The 24,960-nt window shown below is 40.1% G+C and overlaps 1 protein-coding gene across 3 annotated transcripts; it reads right to left on the minus strand.

Annotated features, from left to right (window-relative positions):
• Positions 1-3,471: 3,471 nt before the first annotated feature.
• LOC116921974 (GATA-binding factor 2) lies at positions 3,472-24,462 on the minus strand. Of its 3 annotated transcripts, none has more exons than XM_032928338.2 (6): positions 23,742-24,462; positions 20,261-21,043; positions 18,046-18,197; positions 15,153-15,278; positions 4,814-5,305; positions 3,472-4,536 (listed from the first exon to the last, which is right to left on the minus strand). In XM_032928338.2, exons 1-6 carry the CDS (start codon positions 24,043-24,045, stop codon positions 4,507-4,509), a joined length of 1,887 nt encoding a protein of 628 aa, XP_032784229.1. In that variant the 5' UTR covers positions 24,046-24,462; the 3' UTR covers positions 3,472-4,506. The 3 variants fall into 3 exon arrangements, with proteins under 3 accessions (XP_032784229.1, XP_032784228.1, XP_032784227.1); XM_032928337.2 differs by having other exon boundaries at positions 18,052-18,197; positions 19,844-21,043; positions 23,742-24,461; XM_032928336.2 differs by having other exon boundaries at positions 19,844-21,043; positions 23,742-24,461.
• Between the last annotated feature and the right edge of the window lie 498 nt (positions 24,463-24,960).

Consider the following 24,960-nt stretch of genomic DNA (forward strand, 5'->3'; position numbering starts at 1 on the left):
AACAACCACAAAATAAAGAAGAAGAAGTAAAAAAAAAAAAAGAAGGGGGCCCGAAGTGCGTGTCGGATTTCTCCTTGCTGGCTGTGTGGTTTGAATGAGATAAGAAAAAGAAAAAAAGGGGACAAGTAGAACGAAGATTTAAAAGAAGCGAACGTTAGCGGCGTCGGTGCATCAACGAGAAATATAAAAAAAAAAGGAACGCGAAAGGAACAAGATTCTGGGCGCCGTCTTCAATAACAACCTACCAACTTCAATACTTTTTTTTTCTTTTTTCTCCCCTTCGTCTTCTTTCTTGCTTTTCTTATATATTGTCGTCGTCTAAACCCGCGCAGAGATAACGCACACGCTCTTGACGATGACAATTGCTGTCCTTTTCCTTTTTTCTTTTTCTTTTTTTTTAACTTGCAGACGCGCTATTTTGGCCACGATGGCGACATGGTGTTTCTATTTTTATATATATATGTAGTCTGTATGTTGCAGCCCTGTATATATATATAAGTATACGGTGTGTGTGTGTGATGTGTTTTGATTTTGTTTGTCAAATGCCAGAAAGGAGGACATGTCACAACGGCGGCGGCAAAGACATTCAATCTTATACACCCGTTAAGTTATAAGAGAAGAAGAGAAAAGTTTCTTTGAAAATATATATAATAACTTCCGCTTTTGGCCTTACATTTGTCCAACAAAAGCTGAGATAGTGATGGGGACATCGTTTGACTTTATATTTATATATAAAGGACGGATAATCGAGTTTAGATTGAAACATTATAAAAGAATGTTGTTTTTTTTCAATTATTATTATTATTCTTTTCCCAATCGAAAGTTGGCGCGTTTTCATATCTTTTTGAATTCATCGTTGCCGAAATTCTGTCAGATTCCTCACGCCCTGTTTATACATCCCACGAGGGTATTAGGAGTTTATATTTAAAAAAAAAAAAGAACCGCAATGCCGACAGTCCTGAAAGAAATGGGGCCCTACAAGGTGTGAATATAAATGTGCAACACCTCCTTTTTTCTCAATTCACGACAGCATTGACGTCGATTAGAATCAAGTTTTCGTAACTTTCGTTCCTTTGAATGTCGATGATGAACCGCAAGATGACGCGCAATGGGCACCGTACCAAACACGAGAGATTTCCCTAATCAGTTTATAGTCATCTTTTTTTCTTTTCAGATTTATTTTATTTTATCTCCAATTTTTTTCACGTCTTCGCTTCATTTTTCTTTTGTTAGAAAAATAATAAAAAAATGAATCTTAATCTAAATGCGAGGAGATGCGTGTATAGGAGAATAGATTGTTAATTCTGTTGCGCCCCGCTTTGTGTCACACGTTGTTCCTGTTTCTATCTATATCGGACGAAAACTGGACAAACAATGGACGTGTAGAACGCGAGCCAAACAGAATAGACCATTGTTCGAATAAAATTTGAAAAGAAAAGAAGGGCGAATGTGTAATGACAGAAGGTGACAGGTCGATGGTGCGCATCATCTTGTCCTATATATATGTACAAGAATATATAGCGTGTCAAATGGTGAACCATTTCTATTTTGCATAGCTGCTAAACAACGTGACCCTTGTTGTTTTGTACGCCATTTCAAAGCCAATTTAAAAGCAGGATTCTTTTGCGCACTCGGTTAGAAAAAGGTCAAGAAAAACACGGGTCGTGTTGGCTGCATCGAAAGAATAGAACGAATGAAGAATGAATTTGGATGACATTTGCATCTGAATAGATTGTCTCGCCAGACCTGTTATGTTGAATGACACTCTTATACAGAATCACCTTGTATATATATATGTTCCGTGCTGTATTCATGTATGTAGTATTTCAGATTATACGGATTCCTTTGTTTGGCTTGAAAAAAGAAAAGAAAGAGGTGCCTCTCTTGTGTGTTGTATATTGTCAACTTTATAACAGGCGGGCCGAATGTTCATATTCTTTCTGTGTATACGGGGTAATAGCACATTTTTGTTTGCTGCTGTTCGACTTCCCCCCATTGCGCTTTTCTTTTCGTATATATTCTATAGACGTGTGGTGTTCTTCTTTTGCGCCCATCGATCTATTCGAAAAATGTTCTTTTTATTCTCCTCTTTTGAAAGGGCGAGTAATGGACTGTCGGCGTCTTCGCCGCAGTGCGCCGTCTCCATTTTCCATTTTTCTCATTGCTAAACGAACGGAAAATGTATAGGGCCTACACATCTGTAACGTGAACGCTTATCGATGAATACACGGCAAAAGGACAAGTGTATTTACATTGTCACAACTATATATCGCTTCATTCTTCATATTTCTGTTTGTTATTTCACAAGAATTCTATTATCTATGTGCGACTTATTCAAACTTATTGCAAAACTATCGACCGCAGTGAAGATAGTGCGACGGGATAAAGCAAACGGTGTCGATTGTCGTTGCGTCTATAACAATGCAAATATACATAAACATCATTCCATATAGGAGTATAAAAGAAAACAAAAATATATGTCACAGGATGGCCGAGTTATCTGATCTTGGTGGCTTTCGATCGTCGTGCGCAGTATATATATGTATAAACAAAGAGATAACACAAGTGCTGGATTTAACAGGTGATGACGGTTCGTATACAATCCGTATAGTCTATGCGCTTTCACGTTGATATTAGACGAATAAAAAGGACACGAATGAATTATGCAAAGCGTAATATGCAGATTTGGGACAGCTGGTGAACAACACCAACAATTCTAACGAGAAACGGGAATGTTGAAACCAGTAAGCATCACTTCTTTTTGTTTTTTCTATAGTTGATTCACAACGATGAATAATTCTTTTAACGAGGGCTTTCCTTTTTGTCGCCACAGTTTTTGTTGTCTATACAGTATAAGTGTACAAGTGAGTTCACTCCCTTCTTGCGTGTCAATTTCCTAGTGTTATTAATGCGTTCATTTGCAAAAGACACAACAAAAGAAAAAGGCATAAATTATTGTTGGGTGTTATATATACGTATAGAATCGAGTCGTGAGAAACAGCTGAACGCGAAAAAAACACGTTGGGGAATGGTCAACATCGAGTGCTGCACATACGCAAGTGTATTATATAATCAGCCACATATATAGTGATAGTAATAGACTATGTATATTATCCTATACCTTGATTGCAGTCACCTGTTTTACTTTTATCATTCAGTTTGTAATCCATTAGGACATCGCAGCGTGAAGAAATCAACGCATGCCGACCGAAACGCGAATGTGTGTCAATTGCCATTAGAATTGAAAAGCTTTTTATTTTATTTTGTTTTGTTTTGTTTCAATTTATTTTCTTTTTGGAATGTCAACAAATTTCGTGATCCTGTCGATTTTTTTTTAACTCCATTCCTTTTTTTTTCGTTTATTATTTCGGAATTGCGCCGCACTTTCACTCAATCAAATAAAAGCCGAGCCATTATTGCATTATTGAATGATGTATTTTCGAATGATGGATTTAAAACAGACGCTAACGATAAGCTCTTGACGTTTATATTACACGCACATATGCACACTCGTACACACAGAGATACATCCATACACAGCACGTGGGCTTTATTCATTTAATAATAATAATTATATAGTATAGTGATGGGTATAAGGGAAAGAGAGGGGGGGGGCGTACACGGCAGTTCTCGGGAGGATGCTGCTATAGTTCCTTGGTATAACGTATACAAATGGAATATATCGTAATATATGTGTGAAGGGGGGTGGGAAAAGAGGATGCATATGGAAAGCAAAAAAAAAAATTAAGCAAATAAAATGAAAACAAAAGTAAAATAAACAAATCAATCTTTTGGAAGAGATGCAAATGAAGAGTATAGGCTCAAACAAAACAAAAATGAAGATGAGGAAATTACAGGCCGTACATTAAATTTTGTTTTTTTCTTTTCAAAACAAAAAGAAAAATGTCTTTTATGTTTTTTTCGTTTGTGAACTAAAAAGATCCGACGTCATTTTCGAATATGTATTGAAACAGCTGATCATTCGAATTTGATTTCTTCTTTTTGTTTACAAACTATTTTTGTCTCTATATGCTTTTACATGTATACGTTTTTCTTTCCCTTTTTATTTTTAACATAGCCAAACACTAATAATATATGGCTTCATTCATTTATCTTTTCCACTATTTATTTTTTTTGTTTGTTTTGTTTTCCCGACTAATTGAAAAAAAAAAAATTGTATAATACACATGTCTATATAGCACGGGAAGGAGGGGGGGCGGTTGGAAAGAGGACATCATAAATCGATAATGCTCATTGTTATTACTCTAAAATTATTATTATTTTTGTATGTATATATATAGAAAAGGACGAGTGTGTGTCGTGATGAATCCGGTGTAATAGTTGTGTATATAAGTGGAACAAAGTAAACATTGTAATGGTATGTGTGCGAATTATTTTCGATTGAAAAGAAGAAGAAAAAAAAAAAAAAGAGGAGAGAACGGTGGAGTTTTTGTGTGGCGACGTTCGTCCCTTACTGGATTCCTCGATTCATCGTTGCCTCATTGTTTAAGTGCTGAAATCCGTCCGCCAGGAAGCCTACATATTGCAATAGATCAAATGGTTCATGTTTTATTCAATCATTTCCATAGCAAGAGGTTCTGTTTGTTTGTTTATTTATATTTTCTTCTTAATTAATTTCCCGTGTTTTTGAACGCCCCTATGTATTTTTTACGTCATGCCATCTGGAAATTCGACATGGGGACGAATGGCTACTGTCAAGTAGCTCGTTATCATCGTGTTCGATTGGGCTCGAATAGAGCCATCAAAGTCTTCAAGAAGAAAGCGTGACGGGTAATCTATTTTGATAGCGTACCATTGAATTAAAGGTAGAACCCAAGCCGAGGGCGGAGGAGGAGATACCGCCCATCGAGTGGTGGATGGCCATGGATCCCGGAGGCGGTCCCGACGGGCTGCCATGGTGATGGAAGCCGCCCATCTGCGCGGCCGCCGAATGGTTCAGACCGGCGTGATGAGGGTGGTGGTGGGCAGAGTGGTGCATCTGGCCGTTGCCGGCGTAAACGGCGTAGTGCGACATGGCGGAAGAAGCGCCGGCTGCTGAGGCCACGGCCGCCGCCGCCGCGAAACTCGGGAATCCGGCTGCCGCAGCAGCCGCAGCCGCTGCGGCCGCCTTGTCCAGTGCGCTACCCGCTCCCATTGACATGACGTCTTGGAAACTGCCCAGGTGACATCCGGCCGAAGCGGAAGCCGACGACGACATGGAGCCCTTCTTCTTCTTCGATTTCGAAGACAGTTTGCGGTTGCGCGTTTGGATGCCTTCTTTCTTCATCGTCAACGGGCGGTTCACCTGTTTTTTTTTAAAGAGAAAACGCAAATTTTTTAGTTAATTATAGTTAATCACGAATGGAATTATTATAGTTTATCGTGAGCGATTTTGTCCAGCCAACGAACGGAAATCAAGTGGAACAGAATGCATTTATCGATGAAATTGTTACGTAATAATATTATTTGGAGTGCCAATTGAAAAATGAAGTTGTAATAAAACGTAAACTTAAAAAAAAAAAAGAATTCTTCAATTCCGATGGAATACTCGAAAGATAAAATAAAAATTGAACTATAAAAAGTGGTCAAATTCCACAATGTCGGAGCCATTCCAAACGTAGTGGCGCGTGAAAAGATGGCGTGACCTACTATAAAAAAACAAAACAAAACCAAAAAACTATGGCAACTCCAAGCCAGATTGTTCTTATGTCATTTATCAAGAACACATTTTTTTTGTTTTGTTCAAGACTCCGACGGTTCTCTTTTGGAATGTCCGCTGAACCCCAAGAATGAAGAGAAAAAGAAAAAAACAAGTAAAATACAATCAAAATAAAATAGTCGTGGAAAAAAACCCCAAAAAAACAAAAGCTGTGCACGAATAAAGATGAATGCCATCTTTTGAAGAAAGAAGAAGAAAAAAAAAAAAAATCAATTAATCGTTTGTATCTATCGGCTCTTTTGTTCTCTTGTGGCGGCTATTGGCGGGCGTCGGCTGCATTGGCGACGGAGAGCCGGAAAAAGAGCGGCGTGACTGTCGTTCAACATTTCTACTAACGCAAGAACACGAGCGCAAGCAAAAATATTTTTTAAAAAACGATAGAAATTATATCAAATGTAATAAAAGACTTGGCCCACCCTTTGCCTTCAAAACGAGACAAACAAACAGATGATAATAATAATATAATTTAAGAAAGAAAAACAAAACAACGGATTTTCCAATGTTCGGGCAGAAAGGAAAAAAATAAAATGGGAGGGCTTTCAGAACTGGAAAATCACACGACTGGAACGTGTCAACCGAACGGTCGACAAACCGACTGCCAACTGTTATCGCAGATAACAACAGAAAGAAAGAAAAAAAAAGAAATAAGAAGGACAGTGAAGAACCAAACAACACCAACAATAAAGAAGAATAGAAAACCCAAATTCGCTTGCGTTTTGTATGGGATAAAGAGTATAGATGTACATGCGTCAGTTCTCCAGCGCACACCTTATATTCAAAAGCCTTAATTGGTCCAACCGAGCGTTAACAAGGTCAACCAATACGTGTAAATACGAACAAAGAGCAAGGGAAAACGTGTTTTTTTTTTTATATATTCCTGCCATGTTGTTTTCTAACCCTCCCTTACCTACAAAGTCGCTTGTGGGGAGAGTAAGGGAGAACAGCCCCGGAGTTTCTGAAGTGTAAAGTCACTTCTGTTATTGTCTCCCCTTATTTATTTCTATTTTATTTTATTTTAAATTTAAATAGAATTAAATTCTCCAGTCTAAAGGTGAATAAGAAAGACAGAGGTAAAAGGAAAATGGAATGAGAGGCAATTTGATTGCCGCCGTCCATCCGATGGCGTCTGCAGTTCTCCATTCAAAAAAAAAAAAAGAAACGACAAGCAACGAAGACGTTTGGTCCACATGCTTTTGTGTCGGCCAGTAATTACCACCTTGTTTGGCCGGTATTTTCGGGTATTTCTGTCTACTCGACTCGCTCCCCCCTCCTTCCCAATCATCGCCCCGGACAGATGATTGGAAAATGAGGACCAATTAGTAGATGTAACTAAAGTCAAGCGACAAGGCGATACTGTTAAAAGGCATCGCGTAGTGTATAGCCATAAAGATATAAGAAAAAATAAACACGTCACGAACTGATCGTTGCACAAACTCGTTTGCTCTCAATCTTTGGGTTTTTTTGTTTTTTTTTAAATCTCATTTTGAAATGTTACCGATTACCGAGCCAATACTTTGGCAGTGCGGGTGGTCCCGCGTGAGTAGATGTATATTAGGTTTTCCCTCTGCGACACTCAGGACTCGTTTCCCAACACGACATTCAAGCCAAGTTCATTCGTTTTTGAATCCTTTTGTTCATTCTTTCAATTGTCTTTGAACCATGAAACATCGGATGAATAATTAAGCAAACCTCCCCTCTAAATAAAAAAAAAAAAAAACAAAAACGACAGAAAAGGGCAGTGGCTTTGTGACGTTGAAACGTTTCAAGGCGTGGCCCCACACGACGGTGTGACAAGCCACTGACCGCGCAGGCGCGCGAAATTCGAACTGTCAGAGGAGAAGATTGATAGTTCAATGTATAATGTTTCAGGCTTTGAAACTGGGTATTTGCTCTCCAACTGTGACTGACGGTATTGCCGAAAACCTTTCCTGTTATTTCTGATTCATATATAACTGCTTAGCTAAATACATTATGCGCGTCAGAAAGCTCGAAACGTTATAGGAGGCCTTCACTTTTTATCGAGAAATCAATAGCTTAAGACGGTCGGTATACGGCGAATACATCTGCGGGGTAACGGACGAATTGATTTTAAAAAGCAGAATGTAAATATAAAGAGAAGCAGCTGATTTGAAAAATATATGTGAGGCCCATTTGTATTCGCTGGGCCATTTGTTAAATTCAATCGTGCCTGGCTTTTTGTGCTTATTCTCGATAGGGAAATAGGGGTCGTCTCACTGATCAGCAAAGAGAGGAAAAAAAAATCCAGCAAGTTTTCCATCGGATTTTTACATAGAACGCGGGGGTTTCAAGACGATATGTATAGTACACAGCACATATACAGTATTTATAAGAAACATTGGGAACAGAATCAATAAACAATCGATTATTATTGCCCTGGCACCATTTGGAATATACAGTTGCACTCGTATTATACTCTTTTTTTCTTTCTTTCTTTTTCTTTTCTTTTTTTTAAATATTTATCTCCACGTTTTGTCTTATTTCGCCCTTCTGTTTCCCTGTATACTTGTACGTCTGTAGCAAAGTCTAGAGCTACAGCCAGCAGTGCCGACCTCCTGCCGTTCAAACTAATGGAAATATACCCAGAGCGCAGGAGCAGGAGCCACTGACCGCGGCCATAACCCCGACACACACACACACACACCGAACGACGGGGCTTGACTATATAGCAAAGGCCTGATGTGTTATCCCATCGAAAAAAAAAAAAGAAAAAGAAAAGGGAAAACTGAAATTCAGCAGTCATCCGGATTAATCGGCAGTATGTTGGGATTTTGTTTTAAACGTGTGTAGTCGCGCCAGTTGGGGGAAAGAGAAAAAAATAAAAGAAGAATGAGAATCATCATAAATCAAACGAGCGGGAAAGTGGGTAACGAGGAAAGAAAAAAAAACAAAACGATTTTTGCTTTTTTTTCTCTTTTGTTTCTCATAAAAATATACACACACACACACACAACAATAATAAATAAATATCAAGAAGAGCGTGACTCGACCCGTGACCCGAACGGGTATAAATACATCGCTAAACTATTTCATTTTTGTAGTTTTTTTTTTTCACCCCCTTCGTCTATTCATTTGGGATTATTAGGATGGATTATATATGCAAAGAAGAAGAAGAAGAAGAAGAAGGGAGAGAAAAGAGAAATGATTCTATTAGAATGAAGCTGTTAATGGATTTCAATCACCTTTAAGAAACCATGCGAAATCATTTGAATATGAGGACAGAGTTGTGTTTGTGTTTCATTCAATTCTTGTAGAGAATATTATATAAGGAATGAGGTATGGCTTAATAAAAGAAAAGTTTAGGTTGGTCCGTGGTCGAACGTGTTTCTTGTTTCAATCAACCAGCACAGAAACGTGAGTGGAATGTTTGCGCTACACCGGGATTTAAGAGGTCTATATACATAAGAAAAGAAAAGAAAAAAAAAAAGATACCAAATGTGGTGTCAGCGCCTTTGGAGACAAGGCGCGTCTTGTTTATACTATTTTGAAAAGAAATCAAGATGTGACCGCAACTGACGGTCTTTTTCCAACGACAAACTCCTCGTATCAATTTTTTTCAATCCCTTTTTTTTTTGGGGGAGATTATGTTCTTCTTTTTAAGGTAAACAGAATTTTCGAAGGTTTTTTTTTATTTTTAGGTTCAGTTAAAAAAAATTCTTTCCTTTTGATTGGATTTTTTTTCTCCCCTTTTTTCAAATAGGTGTTAACGCACAACAAAAATATAGGCAAGGTGTGGGTAATTTCCAGAGGCGCCTAGATGAACTCTATATTCACCGTATAAATCAAATAATAATTTTTTTTTTTTCCTAAGAAAAAAATAAAAAATAAAAGAAGAAGAAACCCAACGGGGTTCACCATCTTCAAGATTTAAAAAAAAAAGCATTTTTTTTTTTTTAAATTTGAGCACGCGCGCCTCACGGGCTGATCTACAAGAAGAGCAAACCTCCATGGGCATCATCTTAAAAAAATCCAGAGTTACGTTGAATTTTTTTTTTTTTGAAATAAAAAACAAAGAACAAAACAAAAACAAAATGAAAGAACTTGTTTTTTTTGCCGCTGTTGGCTATACATACGAGATTCTCTAAAAGTGTTGGCGACTCATTCCTTTAATTTTTATATGTATATTTTTAAAAATAGCATTTTATTTATTTATTATTATTTTTTTTTTTTACTTGATTTGGGGTCTTGGAGTCCCCCGGACCGTGGGCGCTCGCAACCCGCTGGGCCCGCTAATTGGATGGCGCTTGACCCCCCTCTTTCATTTTTGCTTTTCTCAGAGATCCATTCGTCCCACAAAAAAAAATAAATAAATAATAATAACAATATAAAGAAGAGAAGAAGGAGCGCGCGCGCGCGCGCTGGTCGTAATCACATTGTGATGCGTTTAAAAAAGCGTTGCAATATAAAAATGAAAACAAGGCGAGAACGATGATGTAATGAAGCTCACCACTTCCGAATCATCACGCATCTGTTGATGCGTTGAGCTGTTTCAGACACTAAACAAGTCCTCTTAAAAAATATTATTATTATTTTAAAAAAAGAAGAAGAGTCTGCAGGAAAAATCAAATGGTCCGTTTAAAAAACCAAAAATTCCCATCGGAATGTGATGGACATGACCACTTGAAAAAATTCCAAAACATCGAAGAAGAAGAAAGAAAAAAAGGATTCCCAGACGAGGGAAATGCGCTTGTGCGCGCTAATTATCGCCGCTGTTCTCTTCAACTAAAACATTAGGCTTATAGAGATTGAGAATTTGAACCTTCTAAAAATTCTTGATGAATATGGGGGACATGTTTTCCCATTTTTTTTTCCTTCATAGTCTTTATGTTAGTTGTAAGCAAGAGTGACATGCCAAGAGAAATGGGGGGGCTACCGAAAAAAGAAAATTTTTTTTTTCAAAAACTATGTAGCCCTTTTTTTTTAAGGATTCAGAAGGCAAAGAGAGGTCACAAGGTCTCCAGACAACAAAAAAATAGAAACTGTCGCGGCTGTCTGATTTTTTTAGTTCGTATGTCCGTCTAGGTTCCGTATTAAGAGCAAGACGGAATGGCGACATCTTAATGCTGTTGTACATACACACACAAGGCCTAGGAAAAAAAAATAAATAAATAAAAAATATCTGATGTCTATAAAAAGCCACAGAAAGCAACCAACCATCAATTTTTTTAAAATGTCTATTCCAAAAAAAAAAGAAAGAAAAAAAAATGATTTAAAATGCGCTCTCTGCTAATGATGAGGGCGCCAGGCGCTTATATTTTTACCTCCACTGTTTCTATATTCTTGTTACATTTATTTATATTATATAGCTGACTAAATATGCGGTATATACACATGTATATACAATACATAGAGAGAAAAAAAAGAAAAAGAAAAAGAAAAAAAGGGGCGGCTCGGCGCCGGTGCAGCTGAAGCATGAATTGACATTTCTTAACGTGTAGCAGCAGCTCACGAAAATGACGCTTCATAAAATAAAATTCAAAAAAAAAAATAAAATAGGTAGTTGAAAGAGAAATAAGAAGGAAAAGAAAAAGAAAAAAGATGGAAGTCAGACATTGCTGCTTTAAATAATAATAAAATATTATATATTGTATGTATATTCCAGGGCAAAAAGAAAAAGAAAAAATCAAGGAACGAGCAGCAAGGCGCCTTGTTTCTTATATATATACGAGGGGTTCTATATAATGCGGGCACGGGGGCTTGTACACACGGGGTCAAAGTATCAACTGGCGCCAATCCACTTCAGCCACTTTTTGTGTGTGTGTGTGGGGGTATTCCTCTTATAGACCCCCCCTCTCTCTCTCATTTCTATCTGCGTTTGAATGTACGCATATATACCTCCCACTCTGAGACAGTGTACAATATAAAATGTTAAGAAAGAAGAAGAGTGGATGGAAAAGAAAAAGACTCAGGTGAGTGGTCCTAATTTTCGTGTTTTTTTTTATCCTCTTCTCTTTCTCTACATGTTGTCTACCACTGTCAACCTTTTTTCTTTCTTTCTTTTCAAAGTGTGTGCACCTCAGCAAAACTCTTTGATTTTGATGCTCTTATATATGATTGCTTTCTTTTTTCTTGTGCACATATATCTCGAACATTCCAATGCGATTTGTTTCGTCTCGGAAGAAGGAAGAGCTTGTCTTTGTCCTCAATATAAAAGAGAATAAAAAAATGAAATAAAGGGGGGGAAATTGAATAAACTTCAAGTATTAAAAAAAACAGGTTCTTTTTTTTCCTTTAACGATTGTTTGTTCTTTCTTGCGATTAGAACTGTCGTTGGCGGATTAATCCGGCTGTGCTCCTATATCGGTATTGTCCTATATACAACCTACATACAGACTTTTTCTATTGTTCTTTTATCTTATCCACATTAAATTTCTTCCGATTTAGAGGAACAGCCGCACGAAAGAAGTAGACACTTAGACGCGATGGAGTAAAAAGAAAAAAAAACCCAAATTTTCTAAGCATTAAGAGAGAAGCCGGAAACCGGATGCTGATCGCTATCTCCTTATAATATACCGTATAGACTTTGAGAAAGAGCCAGGGAGGTCGTATAATAATATTTCATTTTTTTTTTCTTTTTTCTTTTTATTCCGAAAATTCACAACGGTCACGTCACGACGTTTTACCGTTCTGATTGGCTGCGTCTGTTTTTGTTTTAAGGGACCCTCTCTACTCGTCTACGTATGTACAACAAATGATTTCCCCTTTTTTTTTCCTTCTTTTTCCTCTATACCAACAGCGTTCCTGCGAGAGTTAGAGCGTTCCAACGATGTATGGAATTTCCGGCTATTCCGAATTCTGCATTTTCGCCTTACTCGTCTTACTCTATTTCATTAAGTTTTTTTATTTTTCTTCCAACTCACATCTCGTCTCGTTGCATGACCCCGAAAGGAACGGCACCTATTGTCCCAGCGAATAGCTGAATTACATGGTGTGTGTGTGCATATAAGCAACAAAAAAAAGCTATATTCAACAACAACAAAATATAGAGAGTAATATAACCAATTTTTTTTCTTCTTAATTTAAAAGAAGAATGAAGGAAAAAAAAAATGGAGAAACATTCCGACCACATAGGAATGCGTCGCGTCATTTTGATTGCGCGCGCGCGCGCGCTCTCTTTTCTCCATTTTCTTGTTGTTGTTGTTGCTGTGCCCGTCTATAATCTGAACGTATCTTGTCGTAGACACATAGTAGTGCGCGAGCGCACAGAAATCTGCCTATCAAGCACAGTTCTATTATAAATCACGTCTATATATGCTGGTACATACACAAGATATTACTAAGCGAATAATAAATCAGAACAGAGGCGCTTGTGCGCAGATAGCTCTAGCGCACCTCTCTTGACTCCTGGCTCCGTTTGAGTAGACACGTATGAAAAAAAAATATATAATAATAAATAAAAAAAAAAAAAAAAAAACGAGAAATCCTCAGGAGGTCCTTCTCTCTTTTCTAGGCTGGATGTTTCGTCTATCTGTTTTTGGCCGGAATAAATCAGGCCCACACGGCGGCGTGCTACAGCGGCGGCAGCCAACGATTCACGCAGCTTTCCCGATTAAGAATGTATAAGAAGAGAAAAAGAAGAAGAATGAAAGAGAAGACGATAGGACCGACCTCTCCGCTATATCTGTTTTATAACTTGTGAGTGTGTGTGTGTGTGTATGCGTAGGATGAAAATGCAACTTTGTTTTTGTTTTTTTTCTTTTCTAACATTTTTTTTTTTGGGGGGTTTAAAAGAGAAAAAAATGTGTCGGGTAAGAGCTTGACAAGGGAATCCAGTTCGCGGGGCCCCCGTGCAGTTTGAAACTTCAATTCCTTTTTTGTTTTTCAAACAACGATTTAGACAAGAGAGAAGTTTCAGGCTCACGATTTCGAGTTCCACTTGATTTAATTTTCATCGAACAGTTGATGCTTGTAGAACGACTGGATATAGGCCGCAGGAACAAAATATAGTACCCGAAGAATAAATCGACTTTAACATTGGCTACTATATGTCATCTGCTCTCTGCGCAAAACAACAGCTGCCAGGTCCCTGTTTTTCCGTTTCTTTTTTTTCTATTTCTTTATCATTATTTATTTTCATCCGATCAAACAGATTTTGTTTTTTTCCCCCAAACAAAAAATTCCCATCAGAATTTAGGCCCATTTTTTTTTTTCGGAAGCTCGACACACAAATCAAATGTTTCCTTCAAAAATATAAGCGGCTAAATAGAAAACAGAAAAAGGAAAATGAGTTGAAGCGAAAAATTGTCCCGTACAGCAATTTCAAAAGAGGTAGGCCACTGTCGAGACGAGGGTTTGTTCGTTTATCTATGCTTCTCCTATAGATAGTCCCATAAGCATATGCCACACAATCAAATAAATCCGGCGCGAGCGCGTAAAGCAGAGCACTTGAAAATTGTTGTGTACATACACGAACAAAACAACGGGCCAAGAAAAGCTATACATAATATACGTATCCTATCAATATAAAAAATAAAATAAAAAACTCCCATCTCTTGTAGTATAGTCAGGCTTTTGATTGGGCCGTCCATTGACCAGGCCAAAATAGATCTAGGAGGATCTATATACCCCCCTCCATATCGGCCCTTTATTAAATTTTTTTCCTCAACAATTCCAGTAGCAATTGAAAAGAATAAAGGGACGGTTTGTTGTGTGTATCTATATGCGGATTGTCACCCATGTTCGAGTATCGCCTTTACACAGCCTTTCTGACGAGACTTTGTGTGTGTGTATAGGCTACACATTCTGTATATTATTCAGGGCTAAATGCTATAACTATACTAGAAGAAGAGGGAAAAAAAAAGCAGATTGAAAGAATAAATCCGCAGGGTTTCTTCCCCCCTTTTTTTTATCTGTTTCTTTCTTTTCAATCGAAGTTCTTTTTTTTGTGTGTGTTGTTGTTGTTGAATGGATGAGTGAATGTTTCACAAGCTCGTCGATATACGTTGACAAAGCCATTGGGCAAATACCAGACGAAAAGATTGTATAGCAATTAAATCGACCACAATGCGACATTGGGGGGGTGAACCCCTCGATCTCTATCGAAAATGAGATAAGGACTCTTACAAGTTAGACGCTTTGTGTGTACAATTCAATCCGTACTCTTCGTATGTTTAAACTACCAAATAAATGAATGAAATAAAAATGTTGGCAGATTTGGGGGAATAAGGGGCTGTGTAGTTACTATGTATAGAACCTAACCATCATGTGTTACTTATATATCTAGCCGCCATCTCTATAATGCGCATGAACGATAACGGTATATATACGAGAGCGTATGCGTGTAACGTACGGCATATACATCCATTGAATATATAGTGCTGAAATGGTTGTGCTTTAGAAAACACCAGTTAAGCAACGAAATGAATTAAAAATGAAAAGAAGAGACAGGAGATGCAAAAGTTGATAAACGACTTACGTTGTGCAGTTTGTAGTAGAGTCCGCAAGCGTTGCAGACCGGCTCTCCGTTGTGATTACGTCGCCATAATGTCGTCATTGTCGTCTTGCAGTTGGCGCATGTCGTGCCCGCTCTTCTCGCCGCCGACTACACAATCAAATAGAAAGGAGATGCCAGTTAAGTCAAGTCGAGAATGTCACAAATATAAACGAATCGATTACGACGATGCAAGATGTGGCTCGTTGAATAAAGAAAAAACAATTCTTTTGTGTGTGTTTGTGCTGTGTGGGGGGGTAGTTAGCCAACAGCTCATGGTCGTGATCGATTCGAAAGCCAAACATGGTTTAATTATAGAATAGCAGGAAAGCCAGTTTTGAAAGTGTAATTAAATGAGTGACAACAGGGCGGTTAAACCGTCTTCCAATTATAATAGAAAAGCTTATATCGTTTGGGCTACGCATCAGTATATATAGAAAGGCACTCGAACTCTTTTCATTCAATTTCGATTGCTATATAGAAAACGATGTAGGCCTTCCGTATACAGCCTGTGTCTGTGTGTGTTCCAGCATGCGCACGAGAGCTGATTTTCAGATATCAATTTGCCCCGAAACAATAGCAGTGAGAGATATGCTAATATACGATATACGAATATAGAAATCGAATGCAAGTCTAAACATTTCCCTTTTTTTTTTAAAGAAGCTCGCAGGTAGGAGGGCCCCGATATCGAAGCCGTCGGGGATAAAAACTTGGCGCAAAATCCCTGACAACCCCTTACATACATAAAATTGCCCTTCGTTTCCTATTTATTTATTTATTTTTTTTATTATTAACACCCATCGCTTTTTCGTGTCGATCTCTGCTGTGTTTCACTGCATTTTGAATTGTTTTCTTTTTTAGGTTTTTTTTTTCTTTCAACGTGCAGAAGAAACCAAAAACAGACCACAGGGTCTATACCACAAGAAGAAAAAAATGGAACATTTTCATGTTCTTATAGATGGGGGGTCGACAGAAGCGCCACCCACCTCGAATAAGAAAACTATCGTTTTTGTTTTCTTTCTTTTTTATTTTCACACAGACAAAACTATATGGAAATGACCAGCTGACTATATAGGCCTTCTATAGTGGCAAAAAACCTCCCACAAATTTCACTTCCCCCCCTACCTCTTCAGAGAAGGTGTACAACACTAGTCTATACATATGCTAAATAGGAAAGAATCAAATAAGTTGTACGGTAGGCAGGTAGCCACTTTGGCCGGACGGGTTGAAGCTACTGCCTGCATATACTTGGGAAATATGTCGCCTCCGCCTTATAGGCCCCCCTTCCCCTCCAAAAAAAGGGGGGGAGTTGGATGTACCTGGTGGATCGTTAACGTCACTTGACCCTTGAACTCTGCGTAAAGCCTCCCCGCTGAAACATATAAGCTGTGTAAGCAAAACGGCATTATATGCAATTGACACAACCAGCCTCCCCCCCTTCCCACTCCACCTTTATTCCACACTTGCAGTCACTTCGGTTCGACCTTCGCCATGTCCAGAACTGTTTTGTTTTTTTTGAAGGAGGGTATATAGGTCCTCAAACGAGTTTCGAATGAAAACAAATCATTACGTATTCCCCCCCTCCCTTGGTTTTTTCTTTTTTCCGGGTGTCGTGTTTCTTTTTTTGCATGTTTAATTGAATTTTCTTTATTATTATTATTTTTTTTTAACTTAAAAAAAATATATATGCAGTATATATATTTTATACATAAATAAGCATTTGGGTTTTCTTTAACTGGCCACGCACATGTTGGGCGTTTGTCACACGTTCGAGCATTCGGTTGGTTCTCAGCGAAACGCGACCAAAAAAACAAACATGGCAACACACTCCCGTTTTTTTGTTTTTTTGCGCCACAAGGCCATCACGCATTTTGACTTTGACAGTTGTAACAGATGGCTCTCTTTCCCCATGTTTTGTTTTGTTTCTTTTTCTAAGGGCCTATTGGACATCAGGCCTGGCCAACTGAGGTAGACTATAGGTGAAACAAGAACAAAACATCCAAAGAAAATGTATGGACGCTTTCCTAATGGATTCAAATTGGCTGCTCGATTGACAACTCTATTGGCCAGGAGTTGCACGCAGCGTCTTTCGTCTATATACGTTCAACTTTTACGGATTTCGTAATTTCTCGAATTTCTTTGGCGTTTCACGTCAGTTTAGGCGATGCCAGTTCCTATCGTGAATTGCGGCAACAACCCAACGACACACAAAAAAACAAAACAAAACACGAATGGCTGAACGTTGCCAAAGAGCGAGACGTTTTGGGGAGGGTAGAAAATTGAACAGGAGAGGGGGGGGGATTGAGGTCCATGGTTGCCTTGTCACGGCGGATGTGCTTATCGTATCGAAACGATCGCCCGAAAACAACAAAAAAGAAAAAAGACCGGGGCTATCCCTGCACAGCTTTCCATTCGTCTATATAGTATAGGCTATATACTCATTCTGTCTTTCTTTATTCATTCCCCATTTCTTTGCCAGCTGTTTCTTCCGTCTCTAACGCAGACAGGATTTTTTTTTTCTCTCTTTTCGGTTGGTCATTTGCATACGTTTTTGATTCCAAGATTTTATTTATTTATTTTTTTGAATTGATTTTCGCTGAATACTCTGTGCCCTATAGCCGTCGGAATTGAATGAAACCGAGTGTTGAGGACTTGATTTGACTCACTTTTTCGAAAACTTGCGTTGTCGTTACGGCGTTGCCGTCGGAATGGACGGAGAGTTAAGTGGCAAGAAGGAAATGAGAAGTGAGGAATACGAAAGAGTTCAAGCCAATCGAATTGAATTCAATTGATTGGGTGAAAATCAATTGAATTCAATTGATTAGGGGGACATCAATTGGTAGGAGATGAAATATAAAATAATTGGAATTTGACTTACACTTACCAGTCTGCGCTTGGGCTTGATGAGGGGTCGATTTTGCCCGTTCATCTTGTAGTAAAGACCGCAAGCGTTGCACAAGTAATGGCCCGTGCCGTCCCTCCTCCACAGCGGCGTCGACGTTGCGCCGCAGTTGACACATTCGCGACCCTCTTTTGTTTTGTTTTTCGGTCCCCATGTAGAATTCAGAGAGAAATACACACACAAATGAGAAAGGCCAATATTTGAGAACATAAATAAATAAACAAACAAAAAGAATGACGTAAGAACTTGGCTATACACGAAACCGCTTTCAATGATGGCGCGGACGCCAGCAATAAAAATATATTTAAAAAAAAGAAAAAGAAAAAGAGAGCTGAATATTAAGACAAGAGATACAGAAAGTGCTGCGACAGACCACACGCGCGCCACTCCAAGAAGAAAGCCCCGTGCATTGAATTAAAAAGAAGAAGAAAAAAAAGAAGCGAAGGTTGATGCCATCGAGAGGTCAAAAGGGCTCACAATCAGCGCTTTGAAAAAGGTGCACGATGAGTTCACGATCGCGGGGTTAAAGGGCGCGTCGTTTGACTCGCGTGCCTCAATTTCATATTTGGGCTTCTTTCTGTCAACACAAGTCCACTTTTCATGTATCCTGATTTAATTTGGGGGGGGGGAGGGGGGGCTGAATTTCCATTTGAAGAGAACGAAAGAAATGAAACGAAAAAACGTATTGATTTGTTTGTTTCTTCATTTATAGACGACGGTTCAGATCAATCCAGAAACTTGATATACTATACCAAAAGTGTTGGCCTATATTCGATGAAAATGAAATTCCAGATAGAAGCGTTCCAGGAAAGAAGAAAAAAAAAGGGGGGGAGAAACAGAGGAAGCGATAACACAGCAGACATAGCAGACATAGCCGGAAATGTTCGTGCGGGAGATGCGGATGATTTGTTTTCCCCTATATAGCCTAGTCTTATTGTTGTTGTTGTTGTTGTTGTATCTGGTTATTTTATATATGACGTGAAGGCCAAGAAGTAAAAACCCTTCGTCGTAATCGCTGTTTCACTGTGTGTGTGTATAGGCTATATCTATTACACAATGTAATGCGCAATAGCTTGAAACAAAACACACACACACACACACAAAGAGAGGGGGGCGTTCGGCTTGATCGAATTTGGAGCGCGAGCCAAACTTCCCCTCGCCTCTCCGGAACTTGAGCCTAACGCTTGAGGAGATATTGACATGAAATGAAAGAATATAAAATAGGAGAAGTATATAGGCTATTATATAGCTGATGACCATCCATCCATCTGATGGCAACTATGTATAGCGATGGATGGGACTTGCCCGGAAGAAATGTATATAGGCGCGAATAAGAGAATCAACGTATATAGATGTATATATTAGATTCCTCTTGATTGAAGGCCTAATATATAACGTCTGTTCAGTTGAGTTTGGCAAAAATGAAAGGTTTAAATTGGACGAGCGATGAGTTAGGAGAAAGGGAGGAAAATGTTAGGCCATTATGCACCGATCCACCACCAGCAATAAAAATATATTATGTAAATATAAGCAGCCGGAATGTCAAAAATGAAACCCAATAGAGCCCAGTTAGAATATTTCACGGGAATGTTATTTAGGCCTACATTTAAAAAAACAAAAAACAAATAAGCTTGAAGTGCTGCTTGAAACTATAGTCATCGAGGTGAGTGAGATTAGTTTTTTGTTTTTTGTTTTTTTTGTGAAGCAGGGCGGGGGGAGGGGGTAGTTAAAAAGAACTTTTTGAACGGCCATTTGTTTGTGAACTTTTGTTTACCGGCGGATGAACGCGTTTTGGTTCGCGGACGGGCCGACTGGTGGTGGTGGTGGTGGAGCGATTTGGCGCTGAACATGGAGCCCGACTGCTGATGATGTGCATGCGAATGATGATGGACGGCCGAATGGAATCCGGCGGCGCCGTAAGCGGCCACCGCGGCGGCCGAGTAGTCGGCCGCCGTCGGTGTCGATCCGCCGTACGAGTACGAACTGGCGCTAGCGCCGCCGGAATTCTGTTGCTGACCTCCTGCCGATTGGTGCGGAGTCAGCGCCGGCGGCAAACTACCGTAGGCCGAAGAGGTGGGCAAGGCGGGGGTGGAACAGGAAGAAGAGGATGCGGATGAGGTGGATGAAGCTGGGGAAACAGACGCCGGGATTGCGAATGCATTGCCGTTATTATTGACCGGACTGTGGCTACCTTCGCGGGGCTTTCCGGCCACCGAACACGCCGGAAAGGAAGATCCAGCGGCGAATCCAGCCGCGGCGAACATCAGTCCAGAAACGCTGCTGGCGTTGGCGCTGCCGCTGCCACCGCTTCCGTGCTGGCCCCCGGAAGCGTTCGATTTGTGATTCTCGCCGTTGGCCGCGCTCGAGTGATTGAATCCGCTCATCATTTTCAAGTCACTCGGCGAAGAGAAACACGAAAAGGAGCTGGACAATGAGGACTTGTTGTCGACTGGACTGGACGACCCGCCGGCCAAGTCCATGGCCACAGCTCCGGACAGATTATTTCGCTCTTGTTGTTGCTGTTGTTGTTGTTGTTGCTGCTGTTGCTGCTGCTGCTGCTGTTGCTGGTGCTGGAATTCCTGGTTGGCGGCGGCGGTGGCGGCCGCAGCGGCCGCAGCGGCTGCCGCGGCCGATTCCGTGGCCGCATCCTCCGGCGGAGTGGGCGGGAAGGTCAGCAAGTGTGGACTAGAATGCGGATGAGTGGCTTTTGCGCTGGACGATGACGACGACGATCCACCGGTGGCTGACGCTTGTTGCTGCGCGGCCTGAGCGGCCACGGCGCTGGCGGCGAAAGGAGACCAAGCCGACGGATGGTGCGCTGGATGGTGGTGATGATGATGGGCGTGATGCGCATGGTGTGGCGCCATCATCGACTTGGCGTCGGCCTGCGTCGGGTGTGGCGTCAGCCACGGCAGGGTCGGCACCGGCACGCCAAAGTGTGGCCGGCACATCTGGCTGCTCGACATCCGGGCGGCTGGAGGTTTAATATAAATGATGATGAGTATTACATAAGAATTTTGTTTTTTGTTTATTGTTTTTTTTTTGTTTTTTTGTTTTTTAATTTATGCACACGAAGACACAACAACAACAAATTAGAAAATAAAGAACAAAACAAACACCTTTTTTTTAAAATGATCTAATCGTCCAGTAATTAACGCCAAACGCTTTAAGATTATATGACGATCTATACTATTACTTTGTAAATGGATATGCAGTCAGCTGGAAAAACGTTGGACCTAATCTTGTAACGTCATTTAAGATAACCTTCACGAGAGATTGGCTCTTGTGTCGGCATTTATATTATAAGAGAATACGACGAGGATTGAAGGAAGAGACGCGATCCGTTTCCCGCCTCACAAGGCGGAAATGGAACCTCCGCTTTCGGGAAATGAACTTTGATTTCCTCTTCTTCCTTTGCTTATACGATGACGATTACACAACATCCTATATATATACAGCAGGCTGCTACTTCTTCTATTGCTGTCTAAACTGTGAGCACAACAACAATGTCCATTCGAAGAGCTAAAACAACCTAAAACAACGTTGATTTGTTTGTATTTTTTCGTTGTTGTTGCGCACTTTTAACGCCGGCCTCACATTATGTCACATACACGTAGTCACAATGAAGGACAATCCACCCTTCTATCCGGGAAACATACGTCTTATATACTCTCACACCCTTCGCTAGTTGAAATGCTGTCGTGACACTGACGGCGGGCAGCGGACGATGACGACGCCGCCGGAACCAACAGGCGCCCGCATTTCCCTCGATCTCAATTTCTTTTTTTTTTTTCTTTCTTTTCCTCTCATCCTTACGTCTGTAAAGTCTATTTTTTTTTCCCCCGCTCTTGTATACAAAATTCTTTTTGTGTGTGTGTGTGTGTGTCTCACAAGAAACAAAACAAAACAAATAAAAAAGCCGGGTGGAAGTCAAAAATAAGGAACATGTTCTTTTCCCCTGTTTTTTTTTTCACGTTCTTTTGTTTGTTGAGACGACGCCTTGGCGACCGTCTGACGCCGCAGTTATGGTATGATGATTTGTATCGCCAATTGACGAATTGACTGAACACCAATGGGCGACATTCGATTATTCTTCATCGTCATACACCCGAATCGATTGTACACGATCGACACCAGTGCACACGCGTTTCCTCTATAGTGAATTTTTTTGTTTTGTTTTTTCCTTTTCTTTGACGCCCTCAGTTAAAATGTACGTATTGAACGATAAACGAGTTTGGTCAGGTTTCGCTTGTTTTATGTATTTGTTTTTTGTTTCGCGTTCCATAGTCTTATCTATCCGCCATTTTTTTCTTCTCCAAAATTCAAGTGTCTGAGCGTTCGAAATGTTCAAGGCTACATTGCCAAATTATTTAGTGGTCACAAAAATGTATAATAAAGTCGGCCAAAATGGAATTCCGATATCATTTGCTACACATTTTCAACCTGTCTGTATGCGTACAGGTCTTTAGAGAAAGAGAAACAAGCGGACCCTATGTACCTAAGCCCATTTTTATATTTGTTCCTCTTTTCCTCACTCAGGAGGATTGCTCTTCGCTCTCCCATGTCAACAACAGAGCGCGGCGGTGAACAGAGAATTTATTTTTTTTTTATAATGTTTTTATAGGCTAGATGAGACGCAAGAAGGACAGACCGGCCGCCGGCGGCGCTTAGACGGAATTGCTCTCGTCCGCCATCGTAATATATATATATTTTCTTTGAAGGAAAAACAAAACAAAAAACACTTATATGACATCGCTCCATACCTTAGACTCTTATTCTATACATTCGCTTCTTTCTTAAGAAAAAAAAAATGTATATATATAATATTTATATGCCCGCTATTTCTTATATATCGTTTCGTTGTATAACTATTGTCTCGTTGTTGGTCGAGTTTTTCTTTCCTTATACATATACATAAACTCCTGGTTATCATGCGGCGATGGCTTATATATATATACGCTATATAGTGCTGACGATGGGACCTCAAAGTCGAAGAGCATAGACACGGTGCCACGGTTTTTATGAGTGCGTGAGCCAGCGTTGGCTGCTTAAAAGCTCGCGGACATATTACCCACACAGTCCAGTTGTATTCTGTTAGAGGATTTTTCGTTTCATTTTTCATTTGAGTTTGTCCTCTCCCTTTTTTGTGTGTGCTGTGTGTTGTTGAATGTCGAACGGCACGCAACATCTCTATATAATAGCTGTTGGAAAATCTATTTCATTTCTTTTATGCCATTCACTAATGAAAAGAAAAAAGATGGGTGAGACCATAAGGGTAGACTATATAAACCAACTATAATCTAATACCCAGTGATAGAACTATGTCTTCCCAAAATCCTTAAGGGATTTGAAAAAAAAAAAAGTGGAATTATAAAGGCAAATGTCATGACTCCCCCTAATCTGTTATTTTTCAAAAAATATATTATATAGACCTATGGTCTACATATTTCAATATGTAACTCATCATAGTAATGAGATAGGGGTGTAGGGTGGGGCTAAGCTCACGGGCGCATCAATCACGTCAAGATCACATCGATCATTGGATGGGCCCAACACAAATAAATAAATAAAAAAGGCCATCAGGAGAGAGAAAAAAATATATGCATCATTCAAATGATGCGAACGCTATTAGCCTATATAGGTCTATATAGAGAGAAAATTAAATGAAGTACCGTGAGAAGCGGCAGCGGCCGTGTTGTAAGCCGAATGCATCTGAGCGGCGTGATGATGGACTTGCTGGTAATATTGCTGGCGTGCGCGCTGCTGCGGCGAGCCGTTGTTAGCACTGGACGAGGCGGCCGCTCCGGTCGAATCCAGACCGACAGGGAAAAACATATCCTGCACTTCCTGCTGTTCCTGTTGCTGTTGTTGTTGCAGACTTCCGCCTCCGTTGGGCCCACCGTCCTGCTGGTGGTGGCGGGATTGCGAAGCGGCCAATTCGTACCACGAACGCTGATCGACCGCGTTCATCTCCATGGCGGACGACGAACTCAGACGAACGATTCAAAATTCGCATACAATTTCAAACCAAAATATGATCACTACGACGAATGGCGAGTCACTAATAAGATCAAGTCACCACAGATTTGAAAAAAGAGTTACACGCACACACAAACACACACACGCGCGCAAAAAAAACCAAAACCCAAACCCAAAAACCAAACGAATGAATAACTGTGTAGTGTCAACCAAATAGATTTGGCAGCCGTGAGTGCTGGTTAAGATCTGAAGATGGAATGAGTCAAACGATGTAACGAGTATACGAGATAGAGATAGGGTTGCTGTTGAATCGTACTGGAACAGAGAGACAGACGAGTGTATATATTATAAGAGAGCTCCGTTGAGTGTGTTCCTCGGCTGTCGGAAGCGATGGCCGAACTGATGAGACCAGCTCGGATCAGCCTCCATCGGACCAAGTCGGCCTCCATGGCACGGCCACGGTCGCTCCTCTTGTCATTGGCTCCAACCCTGACCACCAGGCGGGGCTGATTTCGGTCGACAACCAACCCCACTATCTCCTACCGGCTCCCAATCAGTCTCCAAGTCACGCCCGTCCGCTCCGCTTGCAGCCAATCCTAGAAGGCACACGTCCCTTTTTTTTTTTCTTTCTTCTTCTTCTTCTTTATTTTTCTCCCTCTTCTTTTATTCTCGCGATACACAAGAGGGACCCATCATGTTACTTTTTTTTTCCTCTTCTTTTTCCCTTTCGTTTGCCTTTCGTTCTTCTTCTTATAGAGCGGGACGGATATTATCCATCCTTCATCCCGAGAAAAAATAAGTTTTGAACTGTATACACAGCGATGGGTTGGTATAGAGAGAAAGAGAGAGAGGGAAAAGCTAAAAAGAAAAAAGAAAAGTCGTGTCGAGGGGCGCAGAGATCGAGAGGGAACT

This window comes from Daphnia magna, linkage group LG4 (genome assembly GCF_020631705.1).
Source record: "Daphnia magna isolate NIES linkage group LG4, ASM2063170v1.1, whole genome shotgun sequence".
Lineage (NCBI taxonomy): Eukaryota > Metazoa > Arthropoda > Branchiopoda > Diplostraca > Daphniidae > Daphnia > Daphnia magna.